The sequence below is a fragment of the Macaca mulatta genome, chromosome 9 (genome assembly GCF_049350105.2).
Source record: "Macaca mulatta isolate MMU2019108-1 chromosome 9, T2T-MMU8v2.0, whole genome shotgun sequence".
In the NCBI taxonomy this organism is placed as follows: domain Eukaryota; kingdom Metazoa; phylum Chordata; class Mammalia; order Primates; family Cercopithecidae; genus Macaca; species Macaca mulatta.
In genome coordinates, this window is record NC_133414.1 from 34,176,695 (window position 1) to 34,199,274 (window position 22,580).

Consider the following 22,580-nt stretch of genomic DNA (forward strand, 5'->3'; position numbering starts at 1 on the left):
TCAGGAGAAGGCTTCACATGAATATGTGGACTTTGTGGGAAATCCAGCCAGGAATTTGGTCCTTCCTGTGTATTGTGTCTTCTTCAGGACTGTGGGCCATCCACTTTACTCAGTGTGATATCTTCACTAATTGGAGCACAGAACGCCTACAAAAATTCACATGCCAGTCAATGTAATTAGAACCTTCCCTTTTTGACCACAGTTCATCCCAGGTGGTTCAGTCCTCCCAGCAATTTAAATGTTCCATGAGACAAGACTGGAGTGAGCTTCCTGTGAAGATTCTATAACCAGCTGGGAGATTGAACATTCACCTCCAATTTCCTCCTCCCCCCCCGGGAACCATGTGTCTAGGGAAATTCTGTGAGTGGTGTTAGGTCTGCTTTAAAGTGATTATTCATCTTACCAGTATCAGGTTTTCTTGATTCTGTGTCTCCTAGAAGTTTCTCCACTTCTCCCTTGAATTTTGGTGAATTCAGGGTAGTATTCTTGTCTTTGAATAATTTCTAGTTGTATTTTTTTTCTAGGGGAAGTGATGCTGGGATATGTTCTATTCTGCCATCTTACTTACATCACTCTGTGATTTTCCTGGTTATTTATCTTTTAGGTTTCTTTGTGATTGTTGCAGTTTCTGTGCTTGCTTCTCATGCTGGTTGGATTATTATTAATTTTTGAATGGGACCTTCTAAATAGTAAAGTGATTAGTGGAATGTATATGTGGGGTAGATTGACGGAGGACGAGATTTTGTGGGAAAATTGATAGATTCTGTCCAGGCTTGGTGTCATATTATTAAATCTTTTTTTGTTGTTGTTAAAGAAGCTATTGCAACTCACATATGTGTCTTTTGTCTGTTGCAGTTTGGCACTATCTTCCTCCCTCTATTTTTAGCTGTTTTTACTGTCAGCATCCCTAACTTCTATTAGGAATCTCTGTTTCAAGCAATAGAAATGGTCCATCAGTGTAGTTTCTTCTTCAACTCTTCTTTCTTAGCACCCTAAATATGATTACCACTATAAAGGCATATTAGGCATGCCTTTCAGTGATGACACTTTGGAGGAAAACCTGTGTACTGTTATAGGTTCAAGACAGCATGACTATTATCTCTTAGTATTCTCCAAAGCCTTGTGCCAGATTTCATGACAGTACTTTTAGTATCGGGGGCTATGGAAATATTCTTACTTTTTTTCTTTTGTTTCTGGGGGTTTTATAGGAAAAATGAGGGCAAAGGGGAGCTTTATTCTGTCATCTTCTTAAGGATTTAAAAATAGAAAATAACCAGAGATTTTGTAAGATTACTATATGACTTTCTGACTTTGAGTACTTTGAAGATTACTAAGAACACAGTTTAAATACCTATAGTAACTATCTGTTTTTAGAAAAAAACCATAATGCTCTAGATGTCCAAAGTGATCTGGTGAGGAATAAACATATATACTATGTAATCCAAAATTGCTATTCCATCATCCTAGATCAGAGAGAGATACATTGGTGGGTAAATGATCATATTTTCCAAGGAAATATACCAGTGATTGGCACTTAAATTGCACCCATATATTAGAATTAATCCTTTTCTAAAGACAGATAATTTTCTTGTAGTACTAGCTGAAGATTTGTCCTTCAAACATGAATATAGAAGTCTTAAACTATCTGCAAATATTTTGAAATTTTGAAAATTATTGTAAATATCAAGATTTCTAGCTTCTTTGGGGAATTTAGAACACCTGAGAATATCTGTTATGCATTTGTAGTGGTAAGAATAATGGTTTTTTTAATTAAATAAAACAGGTACTCTCCATTTCACCTTGCTCTTTATGCCATCCCTATCATCACCAGGCTCATAACACTCATATTACATACTCAGTCTCAGTAGATATTTGAGTTTATTAGTTGGAGAACAGATTTCGGAAACTAAAAGAATCAATTCATTCCAGGCTTTTATATTTAATAACTATGTGGCCTTCCACAATATGCATAATATCAATAAGTTCTATTTCCGTCATCTGTTAAATGGAGATAAAATACTTATTTTCTTCAATTATTATAATGGTTAAATGAGATAATACTTCAAAAGTACTTAGTATAAAAGGTGGCATATAGTAGCTATTTTGTATGAATTTGAAATTATTTAACATATTTGTATTCACTTGAATAATTAGCATGTTAAATTGCAAAGTAAATAAGGTTAGATGATTAGATGATTGGGAGGTAAAATATCTCTAATTAGTACTAGGTACTATACTTCTGCCTCATACAAAATGTTAGGGTTTTTGTTGTTTTTTACTGTATGTACTTTTTTTACTTTTTCAGCTTCTATCTTAGAAGCAGCTGGTACACATGCAGATTTGTTACAAAAGTATATTGTGTGATGCTGAAGTCTGGGGTATGACTGAACGCATCACCCAGATAGCATAATACCCAAGAGATCATTTTACCCCTACTTCCTCCCCCTTTTAGTATTCCACAGTGTCTATGGTTCCCATCTTTATGTCCATGTGTACCCAATGTTTATCTCCCACATATAAAGGAAGAGATGCGGTATTTGGTTTTCTGTTTCTGCATTAGCTCCCTCTGGATAATGGCCTCCAGCTGCATCCATGTTGCAGCTGGAGACATGATTTTGTTCTTTTTAATGGTTATATATTATTCCATGGTATATAGGTACCACATTTTCTATATCCAGTTCACCATTGATGAGCACCTACTGTTGATTCTGTGTCTTTGCTGTTATGAATGGCACTGTGGTGAATGTATGGATGCATGTGTCCATTTGGTAGAACAATTTATTTTCCTTTGGGTATATAGCCGGGAATGGATTGCTGAGTCAAATGGTATTTCAACTCTTTCTTTGAGAAATTTCCAAACTGCTCTCCAAGTGTTTAGACTAGTTTACATTCCCACCAACAGTGTGTACGTGTCCCCTTTTCTCCACAGACTTGCCATCTGTTTTTATTTTTTATTTTTTAGTAATAGCCATTCTGAGCCAGGTGTGGTGGCTCATACCTGTAATCCCAGCACTTTGGGAGGCCAAGGTGGGTGGATCACTTGAGGTCAGGAGTTCAAAACCAGCCAGGCCAACATGGTGAAATCCTGTCTCTACTAAAAAAGAACACACACACACACACACACACACACACACAAATTAGACAGGTATGGTGGCGTGTGCCTGTAATCCCAGCTACTCCAGAGGCTGAGACAGGAGAATCACTTGAACCTGGAGGTGGAGGTTGCAGTGAGCCAAGATCGTGCCACTGCACTCCAGCCTGGGTGACAGAGTGAGACTCCGTCTCAAAATAATAAAAATAGCCATTCTGACTGGTGTGAGATGGTATCTCATTGTGGTTTTAAATTGCATTTCTCTGATGATTAGTGGTGTGGAGCATTTTTTCATATGTTTCTTGGCCACTCGTATATCTTCTTTTGAGACGTTTCTGTTTATGTCCTTTGCCCCACTTTATAATGGAGTGATTTGTTTTTTGCTTGTTGGTTTAAGTTCCTTATAGATTCTAGACCTTTGTTAGATGCATAGTTCATGAATATTTTTCTTTTATTCTGTAGGTTGTCTGCTCTGTTGGTAGTTCCTTTTGCTGTGCAAAAGATTTTTAGTTTAACTAGATCCCATTTGTCAATTTCTGTTTTTGTTGCAATTGCTTTTGAAGACATAGCCATACATTCTTTGCTAAGGCTGATATTGAGAAGGGTATTTACTAGGTTTTCTTCTAGGATTGTTATAGTTTGAAGTCTTACATTTAAATCTTTAATCCTTCTTGATCAAATTTTGTATATGGTAAAAAGCAGGGGTCCAATTTCGTTCTTCTGCATATGGCTTGCCAGCTATCCCAGCATCATTTATTGAATAGGGAGTCCCTATTGCTTATTTTTTCTGGGTTTCTCGAAGATCAGATGATTGTAGGTATGTGGCTTTATTTCTGGGTTCTCTACTCTGTTCTGTTGGTCTATGTGCCTTTTCGTACCAGTACAATGCTCTTTTGGTTACTGTAGCCCTGTAAAATAGTTTCAAGTCAGGTAGTATGATGCCTTCAGCTTTGTTCTTTTTGCTTAGGATGGCTTTGGCTATTAGGCTTCTTTTTTTGCTTCACATGAATTTTAGAATAGCTTCTCCTAATTCTGTTAAAAATGACATTGGTAGTTTGATAGGACTCCATTGAACCAGTAAATTGCTTTGGACAGTATGGCCATTTAATGACATTGATTCTCTCAATCCATGAGCAGGGACTGTTTTTTCATTTATTTGTGCCATTTCTGATTTCTTTCAGCAGTGTTTTTGCAGTTCTCCTTGTAGAGATCTTTCACCTTCTTGGTTACATGCATTCCTAGGTGTTTCACAAAATGTTAGTTTTTTAAATCAATGACTTTGTCAATCTGTTATTCTTACAGTTACAAATGAAGCAGCCTCAGAACTTCCAAATACAGCAGAAAATCTTCCAGCAGTGTACCCATCAATTAGCGACCTAATAATTCGATTGGATTTAAACAAAGTGGTCGGTAAGTACAGATTTATGTTTGGATATAGTAGAACACAATTTAAGAATTAAAATATTTCAACTGTATAGTTCTGTTAAAAAACAGGAAATTCAAAGAAGGAGTAGTCTTTCTCAACTTAATAAGTTCATTCTACTCAATCTGTCTACATGTCAATTAAGTGTATATTTAAATTACGTGTTTTTACTCCACTAGACAACATTAATTTTGTAATGTTTCATATATTTCCCTTTACCTACTCATGAAACAAAATACATATAGGCTTTCCACTACTGTGAATTTTCATAACATAAACTAGATGCTATATGAACAGCTCCTTGAGGACATAGTTGTCATTTCTTATACCATCTTTTGTATAGCAAGATGGAAAGACAAATGGAACTAGTACCATATAGACAATATGGCTGCCTTGTGATGTGCTTATTATTAAATTGGCAATGTCAAATGGTGAAAAAGATCATCAGAATGGGGAAGAAGCTAGAATATGTGTGAAAGCTAGTGGTAGTGTGGTTAAGTGACTATTTTCTAATAAGATATAACCAAAATGTTCTCTGGTAGCTTTCAAATCACTCCTTAAAGGCAACAGGCAAACATGAGCAAAATGGCAAACTGAAAACATCCAAACTCTCAGTCTCTGACAGAAACATTGAAAAAAATTAGAATAATCTATCAGAACCAACTTTGTCAGAGCTCCAGAAAATAGTCACAGATTTATAGCATCCAAGAGAATACCTAATTAAGAAAAGTCTATCTTCAAAATGGTAAGAAAGTTTTGTGGAATTGTCAAAAGAGTGCTCCAGCAAAAGCCAATATGAAAATCTCCTGGCAATCATGGCATTAATAGTAGACCTGCCCTATTAAAACTTCTAGACTGGGCACGGTGGTTCACCCCTGTAATCCAAGCACTCTGGGAGGCCAAGGCAGGTGGATCACGAGGTCAGGAGATCAAGACCATCCTGGCCAAAATGGTGAAACACCGTCTCTACTAAAATATAAAAAATTAGCTTGGCGTGGTGACACATGCCTATAGTCCCAGCTACTCAGGAGACTGAGGCAGGGGAATCACTTGAACCTAGGAGGAGGAGGTTTCAGTGAGCCGAGATCACACCAGTGCACTCCAGCCTGGTGACAGAACAAGACCCTGTCAAAAAAACAAACAGACAAAAAGCCTTCTAAAGGGAATTCTTCAGGTTAAAATGAAAGAAGCTATACAGTAACTTCAACCACATGAGGAAATAAAGATCTCTGGCAAAGATAAGTCCATTGGCAGATATAAAAGCCATCATTATTATAATTTTGGCTTGTAACTCTATTCTTTGTATCTATAGTACTCAAAAGACAAATACATAAAAATGATTACAAATTTATGTTATGGACACACAATGTATAAAGACATGATTTGTGATGTTAATAACAAGGATAAGTTAGAGGGTGCTGCATAAGAGTATACTTTTTGGATGCATTGAAGTTGAGTTGGTATCAATTCAAATTAAATTATTATAACTTTAAGACGTTATATATTATTTGCTTGGTAATCACAAAGAAAATATCTATGATGCATGCATGAAGAAAAGAGAAAGGAATCAAAACATGTCCCTACAAAAAGTCAACTAAACACAAAAAAGATGGAATTAGAGGAAATGAAGGGCAAAAAGTATAACATACAAAAAATAGGTATCAAAATGGCAGAAATGTCTTTCCTTATCAGTAATTATTTTAAATCTAAATTGACAAAACTCTTCATTCAAAAGGCAGAAATTTACAGAATGGATTTTTTTTTAATGATCAACTATATGCTGCTAACAAAAGATGCACTTTAGATGAACAAAAATGACAAAACTTTAGCTAGATTGACTATGGAAAAATAATACTCAAATTGCTAAAAATCAAAACAGAAAGTGGGAACATTACAACCAATTTTAAAAGAATAAAAAGCATTGTAAGACAACACTGTGAACAACTGTACACGAAAAACTGGATAACCTAGAGGAAGTGAACAAATTGATAGAAATATACAGTCTACCAGAACTGACTTATGAAGAAATCTATAAATAGACCCCTAATTAAGATGAATACTGAATCCTAATTAAAATTTTCCAACAAAGAAAAATCCAGGACCAGACGACATTATGGGTGAATATTACCAAATATTTGAAGAAGAATTAAAACTAATCCTCAAGTTCTTTCAGAAAACTGAAGAGGAGGGAATACTTCCTAACTCATTCTATGAGGACAGCATTATCCTGATACTAAAATCAGAAATGCTATAAGAAAGCAAATGACAGACCAATATCCCTTATGAATAATGATGCAAAATCTTCAACAAAATATTAGCAAATAAAATTTAGCAGCATATAAAAATTATACAATGCGAATTTATGAGTTTTACTTCTCAAATGCAAGGATAATTCAATAGACAAAAGTCAATTAGTGTGATATACCATGTTAACAGAATTAACAACAAAAAACCCCACTGGATCCTCTTAGTTGATGCAGAGAAAGCATTTGACCAAATTCAATAGACTTTCATGTAAAAACAGTAAACAAGCTAGGAATAGAGCCTTTCCACATCATGATGAAAAGCCAAATACAAAAAATCCACAACTAACATAATATTCAATGGTGAAAGATTGAAAATGTTTTCCTTAAGATCAGGAGCAATACAAGGACACCTGTTTAGATAACTTCTAGTCAAAATAGTATTCAAAATCTATTTGGACCAGTTAGAATAGAAGATAGGTAGATGATAGATAGATAACATCCAAACTGGAAAGGAAGAAATAAAATTATCTGCCAAGAGGTGACATTATCTTATATGAAGAAAACCCTAATGATTCCACAAAACAACTGTTAGATCTAATAAACAAATTTAGCAAAGTTGCAGGATACAAAATGAACACACAAAAATTGGTTACATATCTATGCACTGGTAGTGAGCTATCTAAAAAGAATTAAGAAAACAGTTCCATTTATAATGGCATCAAAAGAACAAAATATTTCGGAATAAATTTAACCAAGAAGGCAAAAGGCAAAAGACTTGTATACTGAAAACTACCATATAATGCTGAAAACAATTAAGAAGATATAAATAAATGGAAAGATATCTCATGTTCATAGATTAGAAGACAACTTTTTTTTTTTTTTTTTTTTTTTTTTTTTTGAGATTGAGTCTCGCTCTGTTGCCCAGGCTGTGCAGTGGCACAATCTCGGCTCACTGCAACCTCCGCCTCCCAGGTTCAAGCAATTCTCCTGACTTAGTCTCCCTAGTAGCTGGGATTATGGGCACATGCCACCATGCTCAGCTAATTTTTGTATGTTTAGTAGAAACGGGGTTTCACTATGTTGTCCAGACTGATTTCAAACTCCTGACCTCAAGTGATTCGCCTGCCTCAGCCTCCCAAAGTGCTGGGATTACAGGCATGAGCCACCATGCCCGCTCAGAAGACAATATTATTGAGATGAAAGTAATACCTAAAGTGATCTACACCTTCAATGCAATCTGCAGTTCTTATCAAATTCCCATAACACTTATGAGGTTATTGTTGCAAAATAGAAAACCCTATCTTAAAAATCATAGGAATACAAGGGACCACACATATCCAAAATAATTAAGAAAAAGGATAATAAATTTGGAAGTCTCACACTTCCTGATTTCAAAACTTAGTATAAAGCTATGGCAATCAAAAGAATGATATACTGGTGTAAAGCAGACATGCAGACCAATGGTATAGAATTGAGAGACTGGAATTAAATCCTTGCTATATGGTGAAATAACTTTCAGCAAAGTTGCCAATACTATTTCCTGGGAAAAAGGCAGTCTTTTCCAAACACGGTGCTTCCACAAAAAGACAGTCTTTTCCACAAACCAGATATTCATGTCAAAAGAATGAAGTTGACCATTTTTTCATGTGTCTGTTGGCTGTATGAATGTCTTCTTTTGAGAAATGTCTGTTCATATCCTTTGCCCACTTTTTGATGGGGTTGTTTGTTTTTTTCTTGTAAATTTGTTTGAGTTCTTTGTAGGTTCTGGATATTAGCCCTTTGTCGGATGAGTAGATTGCAAAAATGTTCTCCCATTCTGTAGGTTGCCTGTTCACTCTGATGGTAGTTTCTTTTGCTGTGCAGAAGCTCTTTAGTTTAATGAGATCCCATTTGTCAATTTTGGCTTTTGCTGCCGTTGCTTTTGGTGTTTTACACATGAAGTCTTTGCCCATGCCTATGTCCTGAATGGTACTACCTAGGTTTTCTTCTAGGATTTTTATGGTATTAGGTCTAACATTTAAGTCTCTAATCCATCATGAAAAAATGCTCATCATCACTGGCCATCAGAGAAATGCAAATCAAAACCACAATGAGATACCATCTCACACCAGTTAGAATGGCGATCATTAAAAAGTCAGGAAACAACAGGTGCTGGAGAGGATGTGGAGAAATAGGAACACTTTTACACTGTTGGTGGGATTGTGAACTAGTTCAACCATTATGGAAAACAGTATGGCAATTCCTCAAAGATCTAGAACTAGATGTACCATATGACCCAGCCATCCCATTACTGGGTATATACTCAAAGGATTATAAATCATGCTGCTATAAAGACACATGCACACGTATGTTTATTGTGGCACTATTCACAATAGCAAATTTGGGTTGACTTGGAATCAACCCAAATGTCCATCAGTGACAGACTGGATTAAGAAAATGTGCACATATACACCATGGAATACTATGCAGCCATAAAAAAGGATGAGTTTGTGTCCTTTGTAGGGACATGGATGCAGCTGGAAACCATCATTCTTAGCAAACTGTCACAAGAACAGAAAACCAAACCCCGCATGTTCTCACTCATAGGTGGGAACTGAACAATGAGATCACTTGGACTCGGGAAGGGGAACATCAGACACCGGGGCCGGTCATGGGGAGGGGGTAGGGGGGAGGGATTGCATTGGGAGTTATACCTGATGTAAATGACGAGTTGATGGATGCTGACGAGTTGATGGGTGCAGCACGCCAACATGGCACAAGTATACATATGTAACAAACCTGCATGTTATGCACATGTATCCTAGAACTTAAAGTATAATAATAAAAAAAAAAGAATGAAGTTGAATCCTTACCTTACATTATATATGGAAATTAAAATGGACCAAATACCTACATATAAGACCTAAAACCATAAAATCTCTGAGAGAAAAACAAGGAAAAGGCTTCATGACGTTGAAGTTAGCAATTATTTTTGGGGTATGACTCCCAAAGCACAGACAACAAAAGAAAAAAATAGGTAAGTTGGACTTCTTCAAAATTAAAAACTTTTGTCATCAAAAGACAGTATCAGAGAGTGAAAGCACAACCCAGAGAGTGGGAGAAAATATTTGCAAATTACATATCTGATAAGGGCTTAATGTCTAGAATACACAAGGAAGTTTTATTAATTAACAAAAAACTCAACTTCATTTAAAAATGGGCAAGTGATTTGAATAGACATTTTTCCAGAGGAGATACACAAATTGCTAATTTGCCCTAAAAAAGATACTTAGTATCATTAGCCATTAGAGAAATGCAAATGAAAATCACATTAAGATATCACTTCATAGCCATTAGGATGACTCTCATTATAAAAACAGAAAATAAGGAGCATTGGCAAGGATGTAGATAAATAGGAACTTTTGTGAATTGTTCATGGGAATGTAAAACAGTGTCACTGCTGTGGAAAACAGTTTGGTTGTTTATCAAAAAGTTCAACATGGAGTTCTCATATGATCTATTTACTTCAAGATGTAGACCCAAAAGAATTGAAAACAGGTACTTGTGCATCAGTGTTTGTAACAGCATTATTCACATTAGCCAAAAGTTGTAAACAACCCAATGTCCATTAGCAAATGAATGCAGAAACAAAATATGGTATATACATACACTGAAATATTATCTCACTTTAAAAATGAATCATGTTCTGAAACATGCTACAAAGTGAATGAATCTTGAAATATTATGATAACAAGGAAATAAGGCAAATACAAAAGATAAATATTGTATCTTATTGTACCACTTATATGAGGTACCTAGAATAAGTAGACAGAAAGTAGATCAAAGGTTCCCAAGGCCTGGCAATGGAGGCTAATAGGGAGCTAGTGCTTAATGAGTAGAGTTTTAGTTTAGAAAGGTGAAGGCTTTCTGAAGATAGATGGTGGTGATGGTTGCACAACAAAGTGATTGTGGTTAATACAATTAATCATACATTTAAAATGGTTAAAATAATAAATTTTATATTATGTGTATTTTACACAATAAAAATGAAGGTTTTTTGATAAAAATACAAAAATTACAAAAGAAATTTTATTTTATTTTTTTTAAGTTCCAGGGTACCTGTGCAGGATGTGCAGGTTTGTTACATAGGTAAATGTGTGTTATGGTGATTTGCTGAACCTATCAACCCATCACCCAGGTATTAAGCCTGGCATGCATTAGCTCTTTTCCAATGCTCTCCCCCATACCCCACGGCCCTCTGACAGGCTCCAGTGTGTGTTGTTCCCCTCCCTGTGTCCATGTGTTCTCATTGTTAAGCTCTCACTTATAAGTGGGAATATGTGATGTTTGGTTTTCTGTTCCTGTGTTAGTTTGGTGAGGATAGTGGCTTCCAGTTTCATCCATGTCCCTACAAAGGACATGATCTCGTTTCTTTTGATGAGCCAAAGTTCTCTATTTTGAGACGAAGTCTCGCTCTGTCACCAGGCTGGAGTGCAGTGGCACAATCTTAGCTCACTGCAACCTCCGCCTCCCGGGTTCAAGTGATCCTCCTGCCTCACCCTCCCAAGTAGCTGGAAATACAGGCATGGGCTGGGTGCTGTGACTCGTGCCTGTAATCCCAGCACTTTGGGAGGCAAAGGAGGGTGGATCAACCGAGGTCAGGAGTTCGTGACCATCCTGGCCCACATGGCAAAGCCCTATCTCTACCAAAAGTACAAAATTTAGCTGGGCTTGGTGGCAAGTGCCTGTGGTCCCAGTTACTCAAGAGGCTGAGGCAAGAGGCTTGCTTGAACCTGGGAGGCAGAGGTTGCAGTGAGCCGGGATTGCGCCACTGCTCTCCAGCCTGGGAGATAGAGCAAGACTCTCAAAAAACAAAAAACCAAAAAAAAAAAAACCAAAAAAAAAAAAAAGAAAAAAGAAAAGAAATTTTCAAAATGTATGAAGAACTGTGCAGAATTTATGGATCTACAAAAATTGAACATCTCTACACTATTTCCATCTCTATCAAATATTGCTGAAAAAACTAGTTTATGAAGGATGTAGATCCTTCTGTGATAGACATATTAAACAGATACTTATAGAACACTTCACTCAATAAATGGAGTACGCATGCAAAAATTGACTACATATTAGGCCACACATTAAGTTTCAATGGATACCAAAAAATGATTTCCACAAATCACATTTTCTATGACACAATAAAACAGAACTAAATAGTAAATAAGATAAAAATTCTTCTGCAAAATTTAAAATCCTATTTATAAGCTGAAGAAAAGATAATGGACACTAGGATATATTTGAGACTAAATTAAAATTAAAACACTACACATAAGCACTTACAAGAGGTCCTTAAATAGGTTTTTATAAGGAAATTTAAAGGTTGCATATGATAGAAAATAAAGAAAACTAAAAAGTTAGGATTATAAGTTCGTAGCAAGGAGGTAGAAAAAGAAGATGATAAAATCAAAACTAAAAGTAGAAAAAAGTTTAAAATAAGAGAATTATTTTTTAAAAAGTGGAGGACATAGAAATAATATCAGTGGAATAAAAAGCTGATAGTTTACAAAGACTTATGCATGGAAGTATAAAATATTTAGCAAATAAAGTAGAAGGCATTAATTGGGAGGATTTAGGAAAAGTGGCATTTGTAGTACCATAGTTCTAAATTTTCTTCATCTCTCTTTATGAGTCATAATTTGGTCTCTTACCATAGCCCCTTATTTCCCAAAGTTTTTGTTCATTCTTTTTTATTCTTGTCTTTTTATTTTTGTATGAGTTGTTTCAGGGAGCTAGTCTTCAAGCTCTGAGATTCCTTCTTCAGCTTGGTATATAGTGCTGTTAATACTTGTGATTAACAAGACATTAAACTTTCAACTCAGCCTTATTTCTGGGCTCAATGCAAGCCTAGCTAAGTGCTGAAGGGAGACTCTTAGGATAAACTAACCTGCAAATACTGTGAAAGGTGTTTGGTGTGTGTGGGGAGTTCTTTTAATTTAAAAAGAAATGCTGACATTGAAAGAAATCTCTATAAAAACAGTAACTGAACATGAGCTCTAAGTAACAGACTTCAGTGGTAACACACAGAATAAAGTTTTTGTAAAAATGATTTGCTAACCTAAACAAATGTCTGACTATAGCTTTCAGCAATCAAAAAGAGCAATACCTGGCGAAGGGAGAAAAGATAATCTCTAGCATCACCCCTTTTAATATCCAGATGAACAACTTTCAATAGAAAAATAATTACAGGGCATAATAAAAAGAAGTAAGTATGGACAAATCAAAGGAGCAAAATAAATTGAGAGAAACCATTCCTGAGGAAGCTCATACAATGTACTTACTAGACAGACTTTAAAACGACTATATTGGGCCAGGTATGGTGGCTCACACATGTTATCCTAGTACTTTGGGAGGCCAAGGCAGGTGGATCACTTGAGGCCAGGAGTTCAAGACCAGCCTGGCCAACATGGTGAAACTTCATCTCTACTAAAAATACAAAAATTAGCTGGGCGTGGTAATGCACATCTGTAATGCCAGCTATTAGGGAGGCTGAAGCAGGAGAATTGCTTGAACCCAGGGGGCAGAGATTACAGTGAGCCAAGGTCATGCCACTGCACTTCAGCCTGGGCAACAGAGTGAGACTCCACCCCAAAAAAATAAAATAAAATAAAATAAAATAAAATAAAATACTCACTATATTAAATATCGTCAAAGAGCTAAAGGAAAACATGGACAAAGAACAAAAGGAAATCAGAAAAACTTTGTAAAAACAGTGGAATAAAGATGATAAAAAATAAACAATATCCTTAGTTCAAAAATATAATAGTTGAAATGAATAATTCATAGATTCAACAGCAGATCTGAGCAGACAAAAAGAAGAATCAGTGAATCTGAACATAGGACAATTGTAATTTTTAAGTCTGAGGAGCAGGAATAAAAACGAAGGAAAGGGAAGGGACCTGTGGGACAACACCAAGTGGATCAGCAACACATTATGTGGGTTTCAGAAGGAGAAAAGAGAAAAGAGCAGAAGGAATATGTGAAGAAATTATGGGTAAAAAATATCCCAAATGTGATGAAAGACATGCATCTACACATTTAAAACTAACCAGACGCCAAGTAGAATAAACTCAGAGATCAACACCAAGACACATTGTAATTCTGTCAAAATGCAAAGACAGCCCTATGGAATGACATCAGCAAGATGGAATAAGATTTCCCAGTGCTTTTGCCGCTATAGAAACATCAGTTTGAACAACTATCTATGTATGAAAATACCTTTACAACAGCTTAAGAAACCAGATGAGAGATTACAGCACTTGAGTGAAACACAGATGTAAGAAATATGCATTGAAGAGGGGAGGAAGGACAGTTTTACATAATCTGCATCACTCCCTCCTTAACTTCAGGCAGCACAGTGTGGAGAGAGATACCCTTAATGTGAGGAAAGAAAGGTTAAATGAGCACTGGACTTTTCCATGGACCCCAATATTCAGTCCACTGGAGTAAAATCCAATGCCAGGCAGGCCCCTACAGCCACAAACTCTAGGCCAGTATCTGCAGACCCAGCCTCAAGGCCCACCCCAATGCCCGGCCAGCTCCTGTGGCTCTAGGCTTCGTCAAGCCAGCTCTGCCAATGCAGTCTCCAGTTTTGTCCCACCACCAGACCAGCCCTAGCAGTCCCAGCTCCAGGCTGGCCCCAGAGGCCCCAGGCTTCAGGCTCACTCCTATTCCAGGACAGCACCACAGACTCAAGCTTCAGGCCTGCCCCTGAAAGCCTCCTCTCCAGGATGGCCCTATAGATGAAGCCTTCAGGCCCATTCTGGCACCAGTCCAGCTGCCACAGATTCAGCCTCTAGTCTTGCTCTACCACCAGGCAAGCTCCAGTGGTCCCAGCCTTCAGGCTTACCTCAGCATTAGGCTGGACTTTGCAGCCCTAGAGTCCAGGCCACCACCTGCAAACCAACACTGCCTCAACACTGAGCTTGCCCCATAGACTCAGTCTTCTGGGCTGTCCCAGCACCAAGCTGGCCCCAGAGCTTCACACCCCAGACTGATCTCAGAGCCGGGTCAGCCCCAGTAGCTCCAGGCCCTAAGCTGGCCCCTGAAGACTCAGGCTTCAGATGTACCTGAGACTCCAAGCCTGCCCAATTGTCAGGTCAGCCCCAGTAGCCCCAGGTTTCAGACTGCCACCAGCACTATACCAGCCTCTGTGGACCTATTCTCCAGACAGTAGCAATCAACTAAGCTTTATTCCTGAGTTCAGACCCAAGGCCATCAAATCCAGCCTCAGATTCCAGGCCTATTTATGTGTATCCAACCTCTACGCCTGCCTCAGTACCAGGCCAGCCTATAGATACTGGTACAGGCCTGCCCAGTGTCAGGTAATTTTCTGTGGTCCCAGGCTTGCTTCTGCAAACTCAGATTCAAGGTCCAAGTTTGCTTCAGATTTAGCCACTGTCAGGCTGGCTTTCACAACTCCAGGTTTTAGGCCAGCACCCATGGACCCAGTCTCTAGCTCTACCCTACTGCCAGGTCAGCACTGAAAAACCCCAGCACCAATCCATCTCCATGGATCAAAGTTCCAGGCTTATCCAAGCACCTAGCTGTCCCTACAGACTCAGGCTAAAGGCCCACCCCTGTACCAAGTCATTCTTCATGGACCCAGACATCAGACCAGTTCCCACAAATACAAGATTCAGACCTGCCCCTGTGGACCCAGTCAATAGTTCCACTCCAGTGGACCCTAGCTACAGACCTGATTTTGTGGATACAGCTTCCAGAACCATAGTGGACCCCAGTGCAAAGTCAGCCAATGTGGACCCAGGCTCTAGGCCCAACCTGGCAGACTCAGGCACCAGACCCACCTGCCTTCTCATCCAGGCACCAGGCCAGCCTGCTGAGAACTCCAGCAGCAAGACTACTCAGGAACCAAGTCAGATGGATGACCAGCCCATAGTCTCTGGTTGAGCTGAATGGTGAAGGGCTTTTTCTGCCAAGGCTAGTTTGTAAAGATTGGAATAAGTGCCTGCTTCTTTAAATGTGAAAATACCAATGCATGGGCACACAAATTATGAACAATCAGGAAACATAACATCACCAAAGGAACAAAATAAAGCACTAGTAATTGACCCTACATAAATGGAGGTTTATAAACTGTCTGACAGAAAGTTCAAAATAATCTTAAGGGAATTCGGTGAACTACGAGAGAAAACAGATAGACAACTAAGAAAAAATCAAGAAAATAAGTAAAATGAATTCAATAAAGAGATAGAAATCATACAAAAGAACCAGACAGAAATTCTAGAACTAAAACACTCAACGATTGAACTGAAAAATTCCATATTGCATTTCAGTAGCAGACTAGATCAGGCAAAAGGAATAATCAGTAAGTTTGAACACAGATTATTTGAAATTACCCAAAAAAAAAAGAAAATAAAAAAGTAAAAAAGAACCCTACAAGAATTATGGGACACTGCTATAGTTTGAATACGTCCACCCAAAAGCATGCATTGGAAACTTAATTCCCAATGCAGCAGTGTTCAGAGGTGGAGCCTTAATGTATGGTGATTAGGCTGTGAAGGCAGAGTGAATAGATTAATGCTATTATGACAGAGGAATAGGTTTGTTATCTTAGGAGTGGGTTATTATAAAAGGGGAAGTTTGATTCCATCTATCTTTCTTTTGCCCCCTTTGTGCTTCCAAAATACACTAGTGAGACAAGAATAGAATAGGCATTGCCATCCCAAAATGACAAAATAGGCAAGATAATAGGAGATAACTGGCTCCAAGTAAGTCCAAAATACAACAAGGAGAGCAACGTTAAATCTTAAAGCTAGAGAATAAATTTTTTTGACTTCATGTTCCACCCTCTGAGCACACTTGGGTGGGGATTGGGCCCTCAAAGTCTCAGGCAGTCCCACCTCTATGCCTTTGCTGGCCTTGGCCCAGACAACAACACTCATGGGTTGGAGTCTTGTGCCTGCAGCTTTCCCAGACTGGCATTACACCTTAGTGGTCCAGAGTTTTGAAGTCTCCTGGCCAGCCCCACTCTCAAGGCTCCACTATGCCTAGTGGTAACTCTGACTCCACTGTCCACTCGGCATTGTTCTAATGGGGGCTGTCTGTGGTGGTTCAACCCTGTGACATGTTTCTGTCTGGGACCCCAGACTGTTCATGACAGTCTCTGAAATCTAGGTGGAGGAAGACATGCCCCCACACTCTTGCATTCTGCATGCCTGCAGAATTAACACCACATAAACACCACCAAGGCTGACTGCTTGTGTCCTCTGGAGTGCTAGCCCAGGCTGCACCTGGGGCCATTGGCACCACAGCTGGAGCAGCCATTCCTGGGTCCTGGCTGCTGCACTAAGCCTTGCAGAACATGGGCTCTATTGTGTTCCACCCTTCCAGGATCCAGAGTCACTACTCTGGGGTACCTCCTCTCCCAGTGCTCAAGTTGCCACTATGGTCTGTTGTCTCTAGAAGCCAAATTGCAGCTGTGCCCTTCTCCCTAGGGCCTGAGCCTTTGGAATGCATTTTTTTCTCCAGAGCTGTGTTAGTGCTTCATTCTGATTCACAGGGTCAGAGTGACAGCCATATTCCTGTCCCTGAGTCAAGCTACTGAAGAGTGCCTCAAAGTCAGAGTCCTCAGTTTTGTGGGAGATTTGTATCCACCTGTTCCTCAGAGAGTAAACCTGATCCCACATACTGGATACTTCAGTAGTTTTGCAAGACACTAAGCACAGGACCCCAATCTTATAGCCACTTCAATTAACTGTGCCCTGGAACGTAATGCTATGAGGCTGCCTGCAGGTCATATCAGACCCAACACCACGAGGGATTTCTCAGCTAAGTGTCATTACTATGGGGAAAATGAGAGCAGGAGGTACTACTGAAGCCCTTTTCACTGAGAACCCTAACAGCTACACAGCTACTATCACTGCCACAAATTTCTGCCAACTAGGCCACTGAGACACCCACAGTCATCACTGACATGGATCCCAGGTAAGGAAGCTGCACAGAGATGACCCCACTGTGCCTACCTGGAACCAGAGCCAACACACCCTACCAAAACCACTACCCTTGGGTCCGTCTACAGGTGAGTCTTTTCTAAAATAAAAAGCCACTCTATCAGTTTGGAAAGGTGACTGCTCTAACAGCGTGCAGACTTCAACACAGGTACTTAAGAATCATAAAAAAGCAAGAAAAGACACCACCACCAAAGGAACACAGTAACTGACACTAAAGAAACAGAAATTTCCTGAAAAGGAATTCAAAATAATGATTTTAAGGTAACTCACTAAGATATAAGAAAATACAAATAGACAATTCACTGAAATCAAGAAAATAATTCATCATCTGAATGATAAAGTCAATAAAGACATAGATAAAATAATAAAGATATTATTTTAAAAAGGAAATAAACAGAAATCTTGGAACTGAACTCAGTGAATGAGATAAAAACTGCAACTGAGAGCTTCGACAGCAGACTAGACGAAGCAGAAGAAAAAAATCTGTGACCTTTCAGATAGGTATTTTGAAACAGCTCTATCAGAGAAGAAAAAAAGAATGAAAAAGAATGAAGAACACGAAAGGACTTATGAGACATCATTAGATTAGCAAACATTGACATTACAGGTATTAAAGAAGGAAACAAAGTGGAGAAAGGAATGGAAAGCTTATTTAGTGAATTAATTGATGAAAATTACTTCAAGTCTTAAGGGAGACATGGATGTCTAGATCCATGAAGCTGAAAGTTCTCAAACAGATTCAGTCCAAAAAAGTCATTTTCAAGGCAGATTATAATCAAACTGTCAAAGTCAAAAGACTTTTTAAAACAGCAGGAGAAATGCATCAAGTGACATCGAGGAAATTTCCATCAGATTTCTTTGTAGAAATCTTGTGGGCCAGCAGAGAATCGAATGATATGTTCAAAGTGCTAAAAGAAACAAAAAAAGTTAGTCAAGAATATTATACCCATCAAAGCTGTTCGGATAAATAAAGGAAAAATAATCTTTTTACAAACAAAACTTGAGGGAATGTACTACCACTTTATTTACCTTACAAGAAATGCTCAAGGGATTTCTTCAAGTGGAAATAAAAGAACAATAAATAATATCATGAATACATATGGAAGTATAAACTCATCATGGATAGAGATAAACAAAAAAATCCAGAATACTGTAGTGGTGGTATGTAGGTCATACATATCTCTAGAATAAAGGTTAAAAGTCAAAATTGTCAGAAGTAACTAAAGCTACAATAAGTTACATAATTCAAAAAGATGTAAATTGTGACATCAAAATAATAAATGGGGGAAGATACAAATCTATAGTTTAGATATGTGACAAAAATAAAGTTGTTATCAGCTTAAATTACTTGCTTAAAACCTGGATCTTGGCTGGGCATGGTGGCTGATGCCTATAATCCTAGCACTTTGGGAAGCTGAGGTGGGCAGATCACCTGAGGTCAGAAGTTCAAGACCACCCTGGCCAACATGGTGAAACCCCATCTCTACTAAAAATACAAAAATTCGCTGACTGCGGTGGCATACGCTTGTAATCACAGCTGCTCGAGAGGCTGAGGCAGGAGAATCACTTGAACCCAGGAGGTGGAGGTTGCAGTGAGCCGAGATCATGTCATTGTACTCCAGTCTGGGCAATGGAGCAAGACTCTGTCTCACCTAGATGTTTTATGTAAGCCTCAGGGTAATTATAGCAGATTTACAAACAATAAAGAGAAAAGAATCAAAGCTTAGAACTACAAAAAATATTAAATCATAAAGGTAGGCAACAAAAGAGAAGGAAAAGGGCAAAAGATCTACAAAACAACCAGGAAAAACAAATAACAAAACAATAATAGTAAGTTCTTACCTATAAATAGCCTTGAATGTAAATGCAATAAATTCTTCAATCAAGGACATGGATTGGCTGAGTAAGTTTTTAAAAATACACCTTCTTATTATTAGGGTATATTAATCTTGACTATTTTCACTTAGGTGAAATTGGGTAACTGTTAGTCATGCGATTCGGGGAAGACTTTAGAATACAAAGGATTTACTGACATGATTCTTTACTACTTTTATGTGTGGTAGTAGATTACATATGTCCATGGGAAGATTACATAATCAAGGCTGAACAACTAAAAGGTTATTCCCTTCAAGAATAAAATTTTGAGCCATCTTAACTAGGAAAGAGCCTTAGGTAGCTAAGCAGTTGGCTGTGGGAAAGTGAGGACATGGAATTATTGGTGGAAGGAAGTGAAAAATATAAATTGAAGTCTTGTAATGAATTATAAATCCATTACTATACTACGTGTACATATTTTAATGTATATATTACTCATGCTTTTTTTCTCCGTTTCTCTGTCTTAGTCTTGTGTGTTTTGATATTAGCTTTACAATTTACTTATAAATCAAAAAACATCTGAATGAGATCAGAAGGACAGAATAACCTTTATTAGTACCACTTTTGCTAATACATTTGGTATATTGTATTCCCATTTTCATTTGTTTCAAGAAATTTTAAATTTCCTTAATTTCTTTATTCATGTGTTTGTTATTCAAGAAAATGTTTTTTAATTTCCATGTCTTAATACAATTTCCAAGGTTTGTTATACTATTGATTTTATGCATTTATTACATTGTGCTTCAAAAAATACTTGATAGAATTTCTTTATTTTTGAATTTATTGAGACTGTTTTGTGGCATAACTATGATCTGTTCTGGAAAATATTTCATGTGCTGACAAAAACAGTGAGTATTCTACAGCAGTTGTGTGAAATAGTTTCTAAATGTCAGTTAGGCCTATTTGGTCTAGTATGTAGTTTAACTTCAAAGTTTCTTTTTTTCCTACTTTTATATTAGGTTCAGGTATATGTGGAGGTTTGTTACATGGGTAAATTGCATATTGCTAAGGCTTGGTGTATGAAAGATGTCATCACCAAGGTACTAAGCATAGTATTCTATAGGTAGCCTTCCCACCCATGTCCCTCTCCTACCTTCCTCCACATCAGGCAGTCCCCCGTATCTATTGTTCCTATCTTTGCGTCCACATTGCAGTATTTGGTTTTCTGTCCCTGCATTGTCTTAGGATAGTGGCCGCTAGTTGCATCTATGTTGTTGCAAAGGATATGATTTTATTCTTTTTTATAGTTGCATCATTTCCGTGGTGTATTGTATCATATTTTCTTTATCCAGTCCACCGTTGACAATCATGGTTTCCATGTCTTTGCTATTGTGAATAGTGCAGTAATGAACTTTTGAGTGCATGTGTCTTTTTGGTAGAATGATTTATTTTCCTTTGTGTATATAACCAACAGTGGCATTGTTAGAACAAGTGATAGTTCTATTTTGAGTTCTCTGTGAAATTTCCACACTGCTTTCCACAGTGGCTGAACTAAGTTACATTCCCACCAGCATTATTATATAAGTGTTTCCTTTTTTTTTTTCCAACATTGCCAGCATCTGTTGGTTTTTTGACTTTTTAAAAGTAGCTGTTCTGACTAGTGTGATATGTTATCTCATGGTTTTGATTTGTATTTCTCTAATATTAGTGATAATGAGCAATTTTTCATATATTTTTTCATATTTGTTGGTGCATGTATGTCTTCTTTTGATACATGTCCTTTGCCCATATTTTAATGCGGTTGTTTGCTTTTGCTTGCCGATTTATGTTCCTTATAGATTATGGATATTAGACTTTTGTCAAATGCATAGTGAGGGTGAACAGATCAGACTTTCCCCAGTCCTATAGGAAAGACAGCCCTGTTCTCTCTAGGTGTGGCAACTTACTCAGGCTAGAGACATCCCTTCCTTAGGAGCTGTTCAGGGTCTGGAAAGCATCCTAGTGCTTGGCAACTCCATGTAGGGTTCCCAGATTTCTCCCTATTTAGTCTTGGCATATATTTCAGTTGAATCTAATTGGTTTTCTCTGACCTTCCTATACCTGAATATTTATATCTTTCTCAGGGTTTGGAAAGTTTTCTGTTAAAACTTTGTACTCCTTTTTCTTGCTCAATTTCCTCTTGAACACTAATAATTCTTAGAGTTGGTCTTTTGAGGTTTTTAAATATTTTGTAGGTAATCTTTGTTCCATGTCATTCTTTGTTCTTCCCCCCTTCACTTTGAATTTTCAAATAGCTTGTCTTCAAGCTCACTGGTTCTTCCGCTGCTTGATCCATTCTGCTGTTGAGAGCCTCTAAAAATTTTTCAGTTCAGCAAATGTATTTCTCAGCTCCAAGATTTGTTTGATTTTTAAAATTATTTCAATCTCTGTTAAATTTATGTGATAGATTTCTGAATTGCTTTTATTTGTAATCTTGTAGACTACTGAGTTTCCTTGAAACTTCTATTTTGAATTTTTGGTCAGAGAACTCTCATCATCTCATAAGCGTCAGTCATTATTTTTTTGCTTTTCCAATTGAAGAAGTCATGGTTCCTTGTTTGCTGTTATTTATTGGGGATGTATTCCTCTATCTTTGCATTTAAGGATTAATTATTTATTTGTCTTCTTTGTCTGGTTCGTTTTGGGTTTTATTAGATACATTTGCTTAGAGATTCCGTACTAAATTTTTTTCACTGCCTTAGTTTTGGCACTAGGTGGAGCCTTAAACCCAGGTTTTTCTTGGCCCTAGTAAAGCACTGCCCTTCTCAAAGTGGGGGTTCCCAAAGGTGTAGGAAGAGTAGCTGGAAGTTTGTGCCCAGAGGACCTGTGGATTATACCTCCTACACGATAGTGCTTCTTATATGTTATTAAATTTTCTCTTGCTGCTTTCGGATCCTGTCTTTGTTTTGGGCTTTTGAGAGCCACTCTTAGTAGCCATTGATTTGACATCCCCTTTG

At 37.6% G+C, this 22,580-nt stretch overlaps 1 protein-coding gene across 1 annotated transcript in view; it reads left to right on the plus strand.

The window, feature by feature from the left end:
* The window catches only part of CCDC7 (coiled-coil domain containing 7), a 442,752-nt gene that overhangs the window by 348,452 nt on the left and 71,720 nt on the right, over positions 1–22,580 (plus strand). Inside the window, exon 31 of the mRNA XM_028826154.2 lies at positions 4,394–4,501. Coding sequence (XP_028681987.2) covers positions 4,394–4,501 — 108 coding nt within the window. The remainder of the gene's footprint in view (positions 1–4,393; positions 4,502–22,580) is intronic.